The sequence below is a fragment of the Neovison vison genome, chromosome 2, assembly GCF_020171115.1.
Source record: "Neovison vison isolate M4711 chromosome 2, ASM_NN_V1, whole genome shotgun sequence".
NCBI classification, from domain to species: domain Eukaryota; kingdom Metazoa; phylum Chordata; class Mammalia; order Carnivora; family Mustelidae; genus Neogale; species Neogale vison.
In genome coordinates this window covers 53,020,027-53,039,058 of record NC_058092.1, presented here as the reverse complement: position 1 = coordinate 53,039,058, position 19,032 = coordinate 53,020,027, and the positions used below count along the sequence as shown (strand labels likewise).

The following is a 19,032-nucleotide window of genomic DNA, read 5'->3' as shown; positions in this document are numbered from 1 at the left end:
TTTAAGATTATATAAACCTTGTGCTTAAAAAAATGATAAACAAAATGAATTTTATTTGACTATATAACCCCATAGAAACAAAAATTCACTCAGACTGGGGTAAAAAAGGACAATATAGGTTTGTATAAAATCCCTTGTGACACATTAGAAAATAAGTACCAATACTCAGAAGCTGAGAAGCAAGACAGTAGTTATGCGTTATCTCCTTCCAGATCTTTTCGCCTCCTTCTTCCAAGCTTTATAAACAAGCTGAAGCCTACTTTGGGAGGTATTTGAAAAATTCCCTAGCCTAGCTCCTGACACTGAACAAGAAGCTCTCTAACGACATCTGTGAAAAATAGCTCTTACACTTGACTGACCGAACACCACTTCTCAAGTCAGGCTGTTAGTGATTCTACCTTCCAAGGTAGCCTTCTCTTCTCTTTATTTTTTTAATTTTAGATTAGTCATTTATTTCACAGAGAGAGAGAGAGCATAAGCAGGGGGAACAGCAGGCAGAGGGTAAAGGAGAAGCAGGTTCCCTGAGTAGCAAGGAGACTGATCCGGGGCTCCATTCCAGGACCCCAAGATCGCGATCTGAGCCAATGGCAGAGGCTTAATCCACTGAGCTACCCAGGTGCCCCAAGCCTTCTCAGTGCTTTTTAATTAAAAGATTTTATTTATTGTTTTGACAGACGGGAGACACAGCGAGAGAGGGAACACAAGCAGGGGGAGTGGGAGAGGGAGAAACTGGCTTCCCGCCCAGCAGGGAGCCCCATGTGACTCGGGGCATGATCCCAGGACCCTGGGATCAGGACCCGAGCCAAAGGCAGACACATAATGACAGTCTCCCAGGCGCCCTGACCTTCTCAATTCTTAAGCAACTTGAATTTTTAGAAAATTCTTCTTCCTGTTTGGCCAGCTGGGACCTGGATGGGTGTTACCACCAGGGATGTTGTAACTACTATGGCGTTTGCTTATAGGACAAATCAATCAGGCACCCAATGGATTTTGTAATTTATTATGCAAACTGGAGCACAGCGTCAAAGGGTGTGCTAGAAATAATTATCTCGGGGCTGTCCCAGGCAGTCTGGTATATGTGAGCACCCTCACTATCAGTAAGGGAGAGGGGTTCCAGGTCCAAAAGAGGATGACAGGATTTGGGAAGGTCATCGGGACCTCCACCAGCTGGGTTTGAAAGGGTCGGTAGACAAAAGGAGGAGACTGATACAAAGCGAAGGTCAAGCAAAGCTTTATTTCGCGCCAAGCATCGAGAATCAAACTGACTGGCCAGGGCCGTCTCTTGCAAAAAGGTGACCCCTCCCAGTCTCACAGACTAACTTTTATAGAGTAAAGGCCATGTGTTTGAGCCTGGCCACACACAGGTGGCCAATTGAATTACAATTCACCCCATGATAGTCATTTAATTCAGCCTATGACCTTGGCTGGAATCAGCACCTTTGTCTGGCACCTGATAGGCGGGGCTCACACTCCTTGGCAAGTAATACGTGCACTTTGCCTTGATTGGACGTTTCCACCTGGCCTGGCTCATCCTTGGCAGATAGGGAGGTAATACGTACGCTTTTACTGATTGGACGTTTCCACCTGACCAGACACGTCCTTGTATGTGGGCTCCGTTATCAGGGGCTGGTCAGTCCTATTTCACCAGTTCTGTTTCTAAGCGCTTTCCTCTTGGGAGGAAGAGGCAGGTTCAATCTACGTTTACTGCATAAACAACAAAATGGCTCGCTCTGGCTAAGTAGGCCCTTACAGGTTGAGCTCAGAGCTCGGTGTGTTCTTGTCAAAACACCAAGGTCGAGAAGACCTAGCTGCTCAAGATAGGCAAACAACACATTATAGAATGTTTGAGGAGGAGAGGCATTTGCATATCTGCATACCAAACACTGGACTCAGGCTTAGGGCAACAAAATTAATTCCAGACCACTGATGATGAGGGAAAAGACCCCCGTATAGTCAAGATAGGTTCTAGCACAAGGCAGGGCTAAGCCTGCAGATTCTGGACTATAGTGGCTACAACCTAGTAGGCCTGGAGAAGGTGCAGCTGATTGTAGCTATGTCAGGTTTTTTGAGACAACAGAAGAAATTGCCCTTTTCTACATGAAAGTCCTTCAAATATTTGAAAACAGCTTTTACAACTGCCTTGGGTCATTTCTTCCACTCGCTGGACATACACGGTTTCTTCAGCTCAGGAAACATGATGCTCCACACTGAGCAAGCCGGTGTTCCAGGTGAAGGCCCAGCACATCAGAGCAGCACAGAATTACCGTACAACACATGCTCCGTGGAATGGCACTTTCTGTGAGTGGATAACATTAAGTTGGTGATCAAATAGCTCCGTAAGAATTTTTTCATAGAGTTCTGCTATCAAGTCAGGCCTCTCCCATTCTTTACTTGGAGATTTTAATCCTCTGATCCCAAATGAATGCTTTATGCCCATCCCATTAAATATGGAGGCACAGGGAAGGGCAGTGCCTAGGCTGATGTTCTGGTTCTACAGCTTGCTCTCTGTGGCCTCAAGCCAACCACTTCCTACTGAGGAAGGAGCAGAGGATCAGATGAATAAATGTATGTGAAAGCCTGTGTAAACTAGGACATAAAATCAGGATCTAAGTTTACAGATATATTTCATTTGGTCATTCTATAAATAAATTCTATAAATTTTTATAGAACTTATGTATTTTTATGTATTATTCCCTAAAGTTTTATAGAATTTATGTATTTATAGAATACAACCAGACACTACCCTGAGGACATAGTTCTGGTCTATAATCGATGCCTACAGAGATGATAGTTCATTGCCTCTTGAGTTTCTCATTTATACAATTAACTATCTGTTCCAGTTTTGTGTTATCTAAAAAGGTAGTAATTTCCTTTATGCTTTTTCTAGATCTCTTTGTTAACATTTTGAAATTATATGAAGGGTGATTCTTGCAGCATTCTAGTGAGAACTTTTTTCAAGTTGTTACAAGTAATTCTCACTGGATGCAATTTTTTCACAGAAATCCACACAGTTGTAGACTACCATCTAATTTAGGGTACACACATTTTCTGCAACTTCTCCCCTACCCCCGAGCAGTCGCGCCTGCTGTATCATGGACACTCCTTCCCTTGGAAGCTGCAGGAAGTCACTCTCTTCATGGCACCCGAGGCTACCACTCCTAGTCGGGCTGAGATGGCAAGCAGGCTGATTACTGCTGTCTTGGATTTCTACATATTTCACCACTATAACTAAAGAATGTAGTGAAAACCTGCCAAAGTACTAATTGCTCTTGTTCATCTGTGAGATGATTTGGCAGTTGGGGCAGCTTTTCTATCTGACTTGATGGTACAACTGGAGAACCGAAAGGAGTGAAGGATGGCATCCACTAGGCAGGAGGACAAAGGAAGGGCTGACTTCTCTTCAGTTTCTTTCTCATCCTTCCTTTTGGCAGGCTAAACCCAAAATCTATTGCACAGAATCATTTACTATAGACAACACTTTAAAACCAGTTTTTAAATTTCCACTTGCCAGACTAAGAATATAGCTTTGCTATAGAATAGTTCTTTATGATGATAGTACTGCAGGGCTCAATGAAGGATTAAGTGATATAAATTGTTCATTTATCCATTCTACAAATAGCAACTGAGCACAGAGGACACAGTAGTGGATGCTACAGTATTCTGGGAGGTCAGAAATGTGGTCAGAATCAAGCAATAGGATTCCTCTGTGCACAAACCAGTTTCACAACTGTCAGGGAATGTTTGAGGGACTCCAAGACAAGCATGACATGTTTGAAGTTACCAAAAGGGATACCTGATCAACACTGCTTGATTTCCATCAGATGCAAAGCTCTTTAGAGGAGCACTTGAATTTGGTCACAACTGTACAGCCCTAGATAATGGACTGGCATGCCCTGGAAGGGGACTGGAGAAAGAAACAGGGGACATCTGAAGAAAAAGCACATGAGAGATGAGTTTGGCAGAATGAGTGAACAGCAGGGCTTGCTATTAGAGAGGTAATAATAACAGCTACTACGCCTGGCTGCTGTGCATGGCTGGAAGGAGGGCAGGACAGAGAGGAAAGAACTATGGGTCACTTGGGCCCCAACCCTCATTTGTGATGAATGCCTCTGGGCACAGGGAACCAATAGCATTATCCTGCTAACTGCAGAAAGCACAGAGAAGCAGTAGAGACACTGAGCTAAGTCATGAAGAGGTCACTGGCAGGATAAGAGAGAACAAAACAAGGGTATCAAAAGGAAAAAAAAAAAAACATTGATCAGTAAAGCAGAAAGACTGAAGAGCCTCAGATGTCATTTCTACATGGACTCTTAGAAGGAATATCTTGGGGGTGAACTCTTCAGAACAAAAAGCTGAACATTTTGTTAAGCAAAAGGAAAGGAGTCGCTGTTCAGTAAGATCTGGGCTCCTGCCGGGAAATCTGGGAAATATCCATTATAGATCAAAGGGTTAAAATCAGATGTCGTATCTTTATGATGGGGAAATAAGTTTCAGTCAGCACCACCCATCCATATGACCATAACATTTAAAAATACTAAGCTTATGATCACTGATAATCTTTAAAGAAGAACCACTTTTTGATTGACTTTGTGATAACTGACTAGCTTGACAAAGAGGTACAATAGGAGAAATCTTAGTACGATTTCATTACTTAAATGGATACAGAAAATAGTCCCTTTTGTAATAGTTACTTGTTAGGTCTTTTATTTTCTATAAATGCATAACAAATAATTGACAAAAAAACAATAAAAAAGCACCTCTTACATTGTGATGGTTGGTTGAAAAGTCTTAGAACTACTTGTTTATACAGAGATTCATCTTTAATCAGCATTTGGGCTGCTTCCAAATTCACTGGATTTTCTAGCTCTGGATTAGAAAGCATAACCTATGGGAAAAAAAAAAACTTTTAAGTTTTTAAAGTAAACTCTTTTGCTAGAGTAGAAAGACAAGCCAACACATACAACAGTAACACGCATTTATTGCATGGCTACTATGTATCCATTTGGAGACAGACACAAAGACAAATGATACATAGATTCTAGTCTCAAGAAACTTGGTCTATCTTGGTGTTATTCTGCACATACATGAGCCAAACACTGGGATCAAAGCAAGTTACAAGTTCCTTCCTCTAGCCTATTCCTTTCTATCAAGTGAACTTAAATTCAATTTATATAGAAAGGAAACTAAACATTAGGAATCGGTGAAACATTTCCATTAAAAAACAAGTTTAATTTTTAACATAAGATCATATTTAGGCCATGGATAAACAAATGTATGTAATAAGGCTGTGTATACTATGTATACTTCAACATCTCTCCAGAACATTGAACGAATTTGGTATCTACAGTTTTCTATTGCTGCTGTGACTAACACAAATTTAGCAGCTTAAAATAATACAAATTCATTGTCTCACATTTCTGTAGGTGGCAAGTCTGGGGTGGTCAGTCTGGTTTCTCTTTCCCAGATTTAGTAAGACTAAAATCAAAGTGTTGGCCGGGGGCGCCTGGGTGGCTCAGTGGGTTAAGCTGCTGCCTTCAGCTCAGGTCATGATCTCAGGGTCCTGGGATCGAGTTCCGCATTGGGCTCTCTGCTCAGCGAGGAGCCTGCTTCCTCCTCTCTCTCTCTCTGCCTGCCTCTCTGCCTACTTGTGATCTCTCTCTGTCAAATGAATAAATAAAATCTTAAAAAAAATAATAAAATCAAAGTGTTGGCCGGGGGTGCCTGGGTGGCTCAGTGGCTTAAAGTCTCTGCCTTTGCCTCAGGTCACGATCCCAGGATCCTGGGATCGAGCCCCGCGTCGGGCTCTCTGCTCCGAGGGGAGCCTGCTTCCTCCTCTCTCTCTCTCTCCGCCTGCCTCTCTCCCTACTTGTGATTTCTCTCTCTCTCTGTCAAAATGAATTAAAAAAAAAATGACAACACACCTTTAAAAAAAAAAAGTGTTGGCCGATTGGGCTCTTATCAGTGATTCTTAAAGAGTCTGTTTCCAACCTCATTAGTGTTGTCTGTAAGCTGAATTCAGTCCCTTGCATTTGTAGGACTGAAGTCCCTCTTTCTTTGCTGGCTGTTAGCCCGGTGCTATCTTTAGCTCCAAGAGGTCCCTTGCAAATTATACCTGGACCCTTATATTTCAGAGCAGTTACGGTATGAAAAATCTTTCTTATACTTGGAATCTCTCTGATGTTCCCTCCTGCCACAGCCATTCTCCTTCCACTCTTTCCACCTTCCTCTTCTATTGTTAAGGGGTCATATAATTACTTTGTACACCTGTATAGTTCAGGATAACCTTCCCATAATTCCATCTGCAAAGCCCTTTTACAGCAGTATGTAGATTAGATTAAATAACTAGAGGATGGGAGTCTTGGAGAGATATCTTTAAAATTCTGCCTGCTGTCTGCGTGATTCAGTTGGTAAAGCCTCTGTCTTTGGCTTGGGTCATGACCATGGGGTCCTGGGATTGAGCCCTGCATCAGGCTCCTCACTCAGCAGGGAATCTGCTTCTGCCCCTTCCCCTGCTTGTGCTCTCTCTCTCTCAAATAAATAAAATCTTAAAACAAAATAAAATAAAATTCTGCCTGCTAGAGTATATGTGCATCTGGACAAAATAGGGGACCAGTAGTAACCAAAACTTAATAGTTCTGATAAACCATAATCTTGTTTATCTAGCACCTCAAAACTATTATTTTCCCAAACTGCAAGTATTTGTTCAATAATTTCAGTATTTTGAATATTATAACACATAAACTAGTATACCCCAAATAATAACTACCAGAATACCTAAGTGTAAATGAAGGTCAAAGTGGATAACTGTGACTCAAGTGTCATAGAAATGATGGCAGTCATCACTAATGAAAGCAATAATGTGACATTTGATATTTCAAAGGCAATAAGAATTTACTGCTGTTAATTGAGTTTTTCTGTTTGGAAAACACATTTGAGCTATATCTCCAAGAATATTCTAAGTTGCTTAAATAAGGATTCAGTGTGGATTGCACTATACCTGTCAAAGCGGGCAGGAAGCAGATGAAACTTATCTTCAAGAATAAGTTTTAGTCTTTGGCTGGAGTAATAATCCTATTCAGAGAGGCACATCTGGTAAAGTTTATTCAATAGTCTTTGCATTGACACTATGTCTAAGACCTTTTCATATTATGTTTATACAAGCTACTAAGTATACTTAATGATTTTTAAGAACTTAAATATATTAAAATGAATCATTAAAATGAATAAATTAAAACGAACACCCTACTACAATGGTAAAAAGAAAAGGTACTTTTATCTTTTTAAAGACTTACTTTATTTGTCAGAGAAAAAGAGAAAGAGAGAGTGAGCGAGTGCGCACAGAAGCAGGGGGAGGGACAAAGGGAGAAGCAGGCTCTATAGTGAGTGAGCAGAGAGCCTGATGTGGGACTGGATCCTAGAACCCGGGGATCATGAACCGAACCTGAACCGAAGGCAGATACTTAACTGACTGAGCCACCCAGGTGTCCCAAGGTCCAACTTTAAATTAGCCATATAACAGTGTAGAACAACATAAGCAGCTTTCCAGAGGGCAAGGACAAAAAACTGGAGCATCAGTAAAAACTGCAACAGTAGGTACAATTTGTAATTTCCAATTAGTTAAAGCCCATATATTTGGAATTCCTTTTATGGATGGTATTGCTATTTACCTTTCCACTAAATACTGAAGTACAAGTGTTCTTATAATCTTTTATAAGATTATAAAAATTTTAGGAGGAGATGATTAGTATATTTAGACTAAAATATTTTAAGCACTATTTCAAATGCCACTCCCTCGAATAACAATGTGATAATTATACATATGTTTCACCTATTGTTCAAAGGGAGATATTCAGAAATTATGGTCTGCCTGTATACTGTCCATTATAGCAGGTATCAGCCATATGTGATTATTTAAATTGAAATTAAACAAAATAAATGAAAAACCCAGTTCTCCTTAGTTACACTAGCCACATTTCAAGTGCACAGTAGCTGGTGGCTAGTGCCTACTATATTGGACACTGCAGATATTAGAAATTTCTATCAGTGTAGAAAGTTCTACTGGGCAGCATGACCTTGAAAGGAGTATCAAATAATCATTAAAATAGTAACTGCAGCAATTTGAAAATTACTTGAGATAAAATGATAAGTGGAAAATAAATAGGTCAAATAATTTATACATATAAACCATATTTTGGAACAATGTAAAAAATTCAGGTTCATTCTTTTATTCATGTTACTTAACATCTACTGTCAGCATTGTTCTAGGTAGGTACTGGGGAATCAGAGATGAATTGTACCTGTTCTCTGACCTTGAGGAGCTTGTAGTCTAATAGGGGAAGGCAGGTAAGAAAACAGTATGTGCATTACAATATTACAGTCCTCTGATAGAAATTTGCCTGGAGTACCACTAAGTAGGTGGGAGACAAAAGAAATCCCTCAAACACCAAAGGCATCTATTCTACTTCTGAAAAAGGTCAGGAAAGGCACCCCAGTGGAGGACTCATTGGCCCTGACTCTTCCAATGTATGCAGTTGCTTCCCAGACTGAGCAAGAGGGAAGGAGAAAATGGATTGCCAATCAGAAACTGGACTGAGCACTTTTTAAGGTTCAAGACTTGCTTGGGTTTGTAACTTTAGAATTGAGAACTCTATTATAATTTTTTAAAAGGATTTTATTTATTCACTTGAGACACAGAGATAGAGAGCATGAGCAGGGAGAGAGGTAGAGGGAGGAGGAGAAGCAGACTCCCTGCTGAGCTGAGAGCCAGATGTGGGGCCTGATCCCAGAACCCTGAGATCATGACCTAGGCGACCCTCTATAAATGTTTTATAACCTGGATTGAACCAAGCACTGTGAGTGAAGAACAGTATGAAGATATAATAGGAGTGGGGCTCCACAGTGCTGTTAGGGAGAGTCTGAAGCCCAGGTGTGAGAACAAGTAGATTCTTTGTCAGGCGATAGAACTGAGGCTAACCTGCAGTGAATGTGCAACTTTTTTAAAACAAGATTTTAAACAAAAACATGGGAGAAAACATTAGAGGGAAATGATAATCATAGTAGGGTTCAGGTTTTTCTTTATGACTATCAGTGATTTTCTTTTCCTTTCCATTCCCGCCCCCCCCTTTTTTTTAGAGAGAGAGCATGCTCTGGATAAGTTGTATTAATGGGGTTGGGAGAGGGGCAGAGGGAGGAGAGAGAGAGAATTCCAAGCAGACTGCCTGCTGAGCCTCAATACATTGTTTTACTATTCCCCCCCTTTTTTTTGTTAAGATTTATTTATTTGAGAGAGCACGTACATGCTTGCGAGGGGGTTGGGTGTGGGGAGAGGGAGAGAGGAGAGGGAATCTCAAACTCCCTGCTGAGCACAGGGCCTGATGTGGGGCTCCATCTCACCACAATGAGATCATGACCCTTATAAGCCCTAATCAAGAGTTAGATGCTTAACCCACTGAGCCACCCAGGGGCCCCACAGTTTTGCTATTTTTTTTTTTTTTATTTTTATTTGGCAGATCACAAGTAGGCAGAGAGGCATGCAGAGAGAGAGGGGGAAGCAGACTCCCTGCCAAGCAGAGAGCCTGATGCAGGACTTGATTCCAGGACCCTGGGATCATGACCTGAGCTGAAGGCAGAGGCTTTAACCCACTGAGCCACCCAAGTGCCCCACAGTTTTACTATTCTTAATGAAGATCCTAATTCAGGTAGAAGAGATGGGAATATGACTCAGTTTGAAGGACTCAAAAAGGTCAACTTCACATATTTGCTCAATTCTTTACAGTTTTGCTCCAATGTCTCTCCCCAAACATGGCATAGCACAGGCATGTGCACAATACATATTTGTAGAATGAATGAAAGAATAAGTTTGAACATTTAATCTCAAAAAAAGATTGCTTTTCTCAGTACACTAAGATGACTAGACAGAAATTTTTTTTTTCAAAAATAAGAAAACATTTGTATTATAATTCTATGTGATTGAGAGAATTCAATTGAGTCAGAATATTTCATTCTGTAAGTATTCCAAATAACAAAAATTTAAAAGTTTATCTTCAGATACTATTAATAATGAGTAGGTCCACAGAAACATCGCTGAGCCTGATTATAGGTGGTCAAAGCAAGTGGCACTGAAATAATTTATTTTAGCACCAGTTGAGAAAGGAGGTTTTTTGGAGGGTCAGAAATAACAGAACTACTGAGGCATGCTTCTAAGGACCATGAATCAAGGGGGCAAAGGGCCATTCCAGAAACAGGCATCAGTCTGCAGGGAGGAAAAAAATCTCTGCCTTAATGAGTGAATTAAAGAATAATTCACTGAGTTTGATATGAAAGTTTATAAAAGAGCAAGTAGCTAGCACTGTCAGGAATAAAGAATAAAGCTGAATATTTTAAGTTGTAGTCATCTGATTCACCTTTCTGAGGAAGGCAAGATTCATGAATGAGGAAAGATCATATCCAGTATTATAAAGTTAGAAGCCAAAAGAAAGGTTGAGACTAAATTTCTACAATTGAAATCATAAAGTTCTTTTTTAAATAAAATAAATATTCCTTCACTGTAAAGGGCATGAACTACCAATTTCATTTTAAAACAATAATCTTTTTAAGTTCCACTTTATAGCCTTGGCGTAAAATGCTGTTGATTTAAATAAGTTTACTCAAATCCTTCAATCATTTAAATATTCATTGCACATCCCACTCCTTATATTTTGAATAACTGGGAGAACTGAAAGTATTAAAGAGACCATTATATTAATCTGTTCTTACCTGGAGGGCTAGTAAGATGCTGCTCAAAGTATAGCTTGTATTCCACTTATTGGGGTCGTCCAAAAAATCTATACAGGCCCGACCAGTATTTTGGTCTACTGTATTAAAGTAATATATGAATATTGACACATATAATACAATTATTATTTAAAATTTATGAACATCAAAATAGCACAGGCAACATCAGAAAGCAAAAGACAAAGCAGAAAAAGTATCTTCAATGAATGTGACTGACAGCTGATAGAGTATAGCTGTTAAAAGCATGGACTTTGGTTCAGACACACATAGATCTGCATGTTGACTCCCCCACCTGTCAGCTCTGCTATGTTGAACAATTTAACTTTACCTCTCTAGGTCTCATGTTCCTAAATTGTGAAATGGGGATATCATAAAAGTACCTTCCTTCACTGATTAAAAAATAAAGTAAATAGAGTACCTGACGTGTAGCAAATCTTCCTAAATGACAGATTATCATTATCAATAATAGTCTTACTAATATATAAAAAAAGCTTTTGTAAATGACTAAGAGAAACATTTCTACTCTAATAGAAAAATCTCCCAATAAAAAGTTACGAACTGAAAAGAAATTTTTAAAAGGTAAAAAGAGGTGTTTGATTTGACACTGTACTATAAAACTACAATAATTAGAACCGCAGGGTGGGACATGAGATTAATGTGATAAGAGCCTTTAGAAACAAATCCTACTATGTATTAAAATTGTTGTATGTTAAAAGTGCAATTATGACTCAGCAGCAAAAGATTATCAACCAATGGCATTAACAAGTGCTGTGCAAATTACTCATTATCCTTTAGTATTTAGGCTTCCTTCCTTCCATCTCTTCTGGAATAAGGAGCACTATGCCTACCCCTGTCTCCACCCTATGTGTGGTTTTCGATAAATACATGGTTGCCCATATTTTCCCCAGCAAGATGTGGCCATGTAACTAAGTTGTAATTGTGGGATATCAGCAGAAAGCAAGCATGCAACTTCTAGGTCATACTTCCTGAAGGAAGCTGCTTTGCCCTCTTTATCTTTTTTCCCTTCCCACTGTCTGGAAACAGTCCCAGAGTAAAAGTCTTACATCCAGAAATGACACTTGCACATTGAGGATGGTGAAACCACGCTGCCAGCTTTGTTCTGTTATACACAGATTGGAAAGATATAGAGAAGCTTGGCCTATGCCCTAACAAATTAATTAAATCACTATTTTAAAAAAAGAATGGAGTTAAATATGAAAAATAAGACTATGGAATAACTAAAAAAAATTAAAATGATGATTTGATTTTGTTTGGGGAAAGGGTCATCTAAGTTTAAAGGTAACTGCAAAAATCTCAAAGGATAAGACTACATAAAAATTTTTAAATCCCATATATAAAAAAACCAGCATAAGAAAAATTTAAAAATTAGTGACAAAGGGAAATATTTGCAATATCTAATACAATATAATAACATTGTTAAGTCTGATGGTTCACAAAATAAGAAATGCAATCAACAGACATGAAAAAAATGGTTCAACTCACAAGTATTCAAAGAAGTGCTTATTAAAATAACAGTGACATTCTTATGAAATTGGAAAAAAAATGTCTTTGAAGTTTCAATGCCCAGATTTGGAGTGCTAAAATGAGGGCTTTATACACAGTTATTGGTGGAAGTGTAAATAACATCCCGAAAGGCAACCTGGCTTTACGTATGTAAAGACTTAGAACCATATAGAGCCATCCTTTGGAGTTTGGGGCTAATAAATAACACTCCCCTCCTCCCAAGCTCATATATAATGAAACAGACCTAACTTTTGAAAGATGGAAGTAAAACACCAACTCTACTATAGGTAAGACTGAAATGGAGAATGCATGTGATCAATGGCTTTACTTGAGCTCCACAAAAGCGCCCTGATTTGAACTTAACACCCAAACCGAAAGCTTGCCTGTCTCCTTCCTGGAGAAAGCAAGAGGGCACCATTTTGAAGGAAAATGGGTTGAAACTGGAAAGAAAGTGTTGAGAAAGTGCTGAGCCACATGTGTTCAATTTTTATTCCCTATTTTTCCAATAGGTAAGTCACTCAAGGAGTGAGGGAGGGAAAGAAGAGCAATCACAAGTTTCCTGTACTTTTCCTCCTAGAGACAGAGGTTCTTTTTATTCTGGAAATGGAAGACGTAAGGAGTAGGGTATAAGAACACCAACACCTCTCACTACATTTAACCAGTAATTCCACTTACGTTTATGTTAAACAAATAATAGCAAATGTACACAATGAATTGAGTACCATAAATTTAATTTTATCCTTTAAAATAGGTTTTAGTTACAAAGTAATAATGTACTTAGAAAAAAGTACATAAAAGTATATAAAGTAAAATATAAAAGCTTCCTTGTCTACTAATACCACTCTTTAGAGTTATTACCAGTTGGTCTAGGGGCACCTAGGTGGCTCAGTCGGTTAAGCATCTGACTTTCGGTTTTGGCTCAGGTCATGATTTCAGGGTCTTGAGATCAATCCCTACATCAGGCTCTGTGCTTAGAATGGAATCTGCTTCAGGGATTCTCTTTCTCCCTCTCCCCCTTCCCCTCTCCGTCTGTGTGCACATGCATACATGTGTTCTCTCTCTCCAAAATAAATAAATAAAATTTTTTAAAAAATCCACCAGTTGGTCTATACAAATGTACATATACACGTGTGTGTGTGTGTGTGTGTGACTGTTAATGTAGTTTTTCTAATTAAATGGAATTATATCTTATGTGTTATTCTTTGAGGGTTTTTTTTCATTTAATAGTAAATTACCAACACATTTCTTGACATGTTTATGAAAATATATCTGAGTACTAGCTATGTGCCAGGTAGTGAATATTCTAGGAATAGCAGTGACCAAAAAGTCTAGCTTTTTATTTCTTCCGTGTTATGTACACAGCAGTAGGATATTTTACTTAAAAATTCCTATATTAACAGACACTGAGATTACTCCCCTTTTCCCTATTTCCAACATCATTACTGGGAACAAACACCTTTAAATAGTATGCATACTCTTCCACACCTGTGCTAGTATTTCTATGGATAATTTATAAACATGGTACTACAGGGATTTAGGGCTATTTGCCTTTTATAGCTGATTAGAAACTATCAAACTGCTTCCCAGAAATGTCACACTGAGGTCATCATTATATCAGAAAACCCACCCACCTAGTGTTTGCCCATCCCTACTAAAATTGGATAATTTTTTAACATTTTGTAAGCATAAGCAATGAATCATAAATTCTTGTTTTAATATGCATTTATTTTCTTACTAGTGAAGCTGAACATCTTTTTATGTTTATTTTTGTTATGTTTCCTCTATCAGGTGTTTGTTTATAACCTTTGTCTGTTTTTCTATTGCTTTATATTTTTCTTAGTGATTTTTAAGTGTTCTTTATATGTTGCAGATATTCTGTTTCACACATTGCAATTATTATACCTTGGTTTGCAAAAGTCAACATATTTTGTCTCTGTTTATCACATTGTTGGCTATAGAGAAGTTTTAAAAAGTTTATGTACTTTAGCGGTGCCTGGGTGGCCTTCAGCTCAGGTCATGATCTCAGGGTCCTGGGATGAAGGCCTGCAACAGGCTCTCTGCTCAGCAGGAAGCCTGCTTCCCACTCTGTCTCTGCCTGCCTCTCTGCCTATTTGTGATCTCCCTCTCTCTGCCCGATAAATAAATAAAATCTTTTTTAAAAAAAGTCATTTTATAAACTTCATATGTAATACTTCAACTATGTGGAAGAAATATATACATAGTAAAAAGCAAATAAATTTATTTATATGTTGAGAGGAATAGCTCTCTGAATTACGATTCAAAGTGATAACATTTTTCCGCCTCTTTGTATTTTCCCCAATAGGCATGCTTACTAAATATAACCATAACAAAGTTTTTAGAAACATTATCAAACACTTATAAGGAACAAGGATAATAGGGACAGAGCCCCAATGATAAAAATCTCATTTGGTGCTTACCATTTGGATGAAAAGGAATTGTTAGGAATTTCACAACTGGAGGCACACAATTGTACTGTGATGTAAAATTTATTGTCAGTTGGAAGAATAATCCTATAATAAAGAAAGAAATATTTTTGCTAAAGTGTAATGTTGTATTGATTAATTAAAATCTGATGTTTCTCTTTTTTTTTTTTTTTTCTGATGTTTCTCTTTAGCTTAGACTCCTCAAGGTCCGTAGAGTTTTAGAAGTAAATTGGATCATACGGTACATAAAGTCCTCTACATAGTCTAACAGTCTCCTCATAATCTTTTTTTCCCTCATTTAAAAAATTTAATTTCTTTTCAGTGTAACAGAATTCATTGTTTATGCACCACACCCAGTGCTCCATGCAATATGTGCCCTCCATAATACCCACCACCAGGCTCCCCCAACCTCCCACCCCCCCTCTTCAAAACCCTCAGATTGTTTTTCTGAGTCCATAGTCTCTCATGGTTCATCTCCCCTTCCAATTTACCTCAGCTCCCCTCTCCTCTCCATCTCCCACTCTCACCACTCGTGTTCAACATAGTGTTAGAAGTCCTAGCAACAGCAATCAGACAACAAAGAGAAATAAAAGGTATCCAAATTGGCAAGGAAGAAGTCAAACTCTCTCTTCGCAGATGACATGATACTTTATATGGAAAACCCAAAAGACTCCACCCCCAAACTACTAGAACTCATACAGCAACTCAGTAATGTGGCAGGATACAAAGTCAATGTACAGAAATCAGTTGCTTTCTTATACACTAACAATGAAAACACAGAAAGGGAAACGAGAGAATAGATTCCATTTACTATAGCACCAAGAACCATAAGATACCTGGGAATAAACCTAACCAAAGAGATAAAAGATCTGTATTCGAGGAACTATAGAATACTCATGAAAGAAATTGAAGAAGACACAAAAAGATGGAAGACCATTCCATGCTCTTGGATCAGAAGAATAAACATTGTTAAAATGTCTATACTGCCTAGAGCAATCTATACTTTTAATGCCATTCCGATCAAAATTCCTCTGGTATTTTTCAAAAAGCTGGAGCAAATAATCCTAAAATTTGTATGGAATCAGAAGAGACAGGGAATTGCTAAGGAAATGTTGAAAAAAAAAAAATTGGTGGCATCACGTTGCCTGATTTCAAGCTTTACTACAAAGCTGTGATCACCAAGACAGCATGGCACTGGCATAAAAACAGACACACAGACCAGTGAAACAGAGTAGAGAGCCCATATGGACCCTCAACTCTATGGTCAAATCTTTGACAAAGCAGGAAAAAAATATACAGTGGAAAAAAGACAGTCTGCTCATAATCTAATTCCACTGTGTTTTCAGCCTGTTTCCCCCAGTCCTTTCCACCCCCTAACACCTGCCCCTTTCACTGTTTTGCTCATATTTCCTGAACTCACTGTTCTAGAATTGTCTTCTTGTTTATAAGCTTTTACCATGCTGTTAACTCAGACTGAATTTCCTCTCCCTCCTTCCAAACCTGACAAACTTACCCATTCCTCAGGATTCAACTCAAATGTTACTTCCTTGAGAAGACAGGCATTCCTGACCTTCCAAGGCAAAATTAACTAATCACTGTCTTCTCAGCATTTCATTTAAGATCCATTAATAGCACATATTAGATTTTCTCCCCTACTTGACTCAACAACTCTATTTTGTCAATCCATAAAGAAAGAGTGTATGGTCATTAAAGGTTATAGTGGCCCAGTCTTCTTGAGAATTTGATTTATGAAAATTTTGGGAAAAATCATGGAGGAAAAAAACGAGAGATAACTGGGATTTTTATGCAAGTAGGAATTTTGATAGCTCTTCTCTGATTTCATAGAAAACTTACACGATATTCCCAAATGATGTGCTTTATTGTGTCTGCTTCTTAAAAGTGTAATAACATTAAAATTTGGCATAAAAATTCAAATCTAAAATTCCCATCTACATTAACAAATGGCAAGAAATTAAGCCACATGATGAAAAAACAACATGTGAATACCTTTAGAATTCTAGAGAATTTATATATTGTAACCTTATTATACATGTAAAGAAGATAAGCTAATAATGGTATAAAGACTTTAAAAAAGTAAATTGATTTCGAAAACACAAACCATGCCAAAATGTATTCTGTAGACCTTCAATATCAGCTCCCCATTCCATTAGATCTTCACATATAGGAAAGGCAGTAATACCCTTTAATTAAAAAAAAAATCAAAGCAGAAGAAAATATTTAATATACAGCTTTGAAAATCAGATGTCAAGTTACAGTGAATTCCATAAACTCCACATTTTCTTTTCCTAATAAATTTATGAATTTGTTGATTTGGGGAGATGTCATATATTATATATTGTTTATTTACATAGAAATTAAGGTAGATTCCAAAACACACACACAATGGTAAATTTAAAATAAATCATAAGCATGGAAATCACAAATGGGACTACAAAGTCAAGCTTGAGATGTGGCTTATATAATCAATAGGCAATTTAAGATTCCAAATAGAAAACACAGAAATAATTGGAAAGATACATTTCCTCAAAGCTTTAAAGAACAAAAGAACTATATGGATGCCATATGGAAGGCATGAAGTAGAAAATTTTCGTTAAGAAAAACACAACTCCAAAATTATGCTTGTATACAATAACAGAATTTTCCTATGCTTGAGGTTCTATCCCAATGGAGGGACAAAACTGTATTTCATGGAAAAGTTTATCGTTCTATCCCAATGGAGGGACAAAACTGTATTTCATGGAAAAGTTTATCGTTTATGCTGAGGGATACACTTAAATAGAGTCAACAACTATCTCTAACCAACCACACAGGTATTAAGTGTGTTAAATGCTCGTCTGGATTAACATTATATCTCTATTATCTACATTATTTATAGTCATGTATCACTTCCTTCATCAAATTCTCTTTCACAAGAGAACCACAGAGTGCAGGCAGAGCAGAAACAAACAACATCAAATGTTAGGTTGGTATGCCTGCGATTTTTATTAGACTCAATCACTGTTCCTGACATCCAGAGAAGACAATGCTTCTATAGCAGGGGTGGAAACAGAAGAACGCCAGGGAAGCACACTTGAAGCAACAGTTGGTAACCCTGTGCGCCCTCCCTCTAAGGTGGCTTTCCCTCTTGTCTTCCTCTGAAGGACTCCCTCCCTCTTCCTTTTGTTTTTTATTCTCTGTAGAATAAGTGATACACCAGTCTGTGGCACCTGTGGACCTCACTGTGGTGGCATTCTGGGCAAAGCCTTCCTCTGTGTCAAAGTTATAAGTGAAAGGCACTTCTGTATTATATATGATAGCATTGGGTGAAAAGTGCAGTAGACAGTAAGTAGTAGAACTTAAGACTTAAGAGCAAGGGGTCTGGAATCAGAAAAGCCTATGATGGGGTACCTAGGTGGTTCAGTGGGTTAAGCCATGATCTCAGGTGCTAGGATCAAGCCCCGCATTGGGCTCTCTGCTCAGCGGGGGACCTGCCCCCCCCCACCGCCGCCGCCTACTTGTGATTTCTCTGTGAAATAAATAAATAAAATCTTTAAAAAAAAAAAAAGAAGAAGAAGAAGAAGAAGCTTGTGATGGAAGCTTGGGGCCAAATATTTACTGAACCTTTCTGGGGCTTAAGTTTCTGGTAGGACAAACACCACACTCCTTATTTAATAATGTTGTAATTAATGAGCCCTACCCCGCACCTACCCGTCACTACCAGATAGTCAGGGCTTAAATACACATACATTACTCAGCACAGTATGCTCGATATTTTTAACTCTTATTACTATGAAATCATAGTAATTCTTATTTTTATAAGATGATTGTTAATGGTGCAATCAATTCATTAAAGCACAAAACTGCAGTGGTAAATGAAGCTTAACTAAATTATGCCTTACAGAGTAAACACGGATTGAAATGCTTTTAAAAATTCGTACCCCAACGAGACACATCCCTCCAAGTTCCCAGCACTCACCTTAAAGTTGTTCTCCTTCAGCTCCTGGAAGTCTCTCTCCAGCAATAAGTAAGCTCTGCTGTACATGATAAGGCTGCAAAGGGTCTGGCACTTGTCCCAAGCGTCTACTCTGGGACAGATGTCTGAGTTTATAGGTCTCTCTTCCACTCCGAGTTAGGTGAGCAAACTCACCTCATCTACTTGTTTTCTAGAGCCCCAGAACGCTGTCCTCCCAAGGTAAACGGCTCTAAGTTGGACTTACAACAGAGACTTTCTTTCCTCCTCTGACTCCTCCCAGCTGAGACTTCCAGAAGGAAAACGGACACTTGGAGCAGC

General features: G+C 38.5%; 1 protein-coding gene across 1 annotated transcript in view; it reads right to left on the bottom strand.

Annotated features, from left to right (window-relative positions):
- The window catches only part of UBE2U (ubiquitin conjugating enzyme E2 U), a 43,836-nt gene extending 24,804 nt beyond the window's left edge, over nucleotides 1–19,032 (bottom strand). The window contains exons 1-5 of the mRNA XM_044236428.1: nucleotides 18,718–19,032; nucleotides 16,861–16,942; nucleotides 14,736–14,828; nucleotides 10,756–10,853; nucleotides 4,765–4,885 (exon numbers count right to left, since the gene is read on the bottom strand). Of these exons, the coding sequence (XP_044092363.1) occupies nucleotides 4,765–4,885; nucleotides 10,756–10,853; nucleotides 14,736–14,828; nucleotides 16,861–16,942; nucleotides 18,718–18,783 (460 nt within the window). The 5' untranslated portion in view covers nucleotides 18,784–19,032. The remainder of the gene's footprint in view (nucleotides 1–4,764; nucleotides 4,886–10,755; nucleotides 10,854–14,735; nucleotides 14,829–16,860; nucleotides 16,943–18,717) is intronic.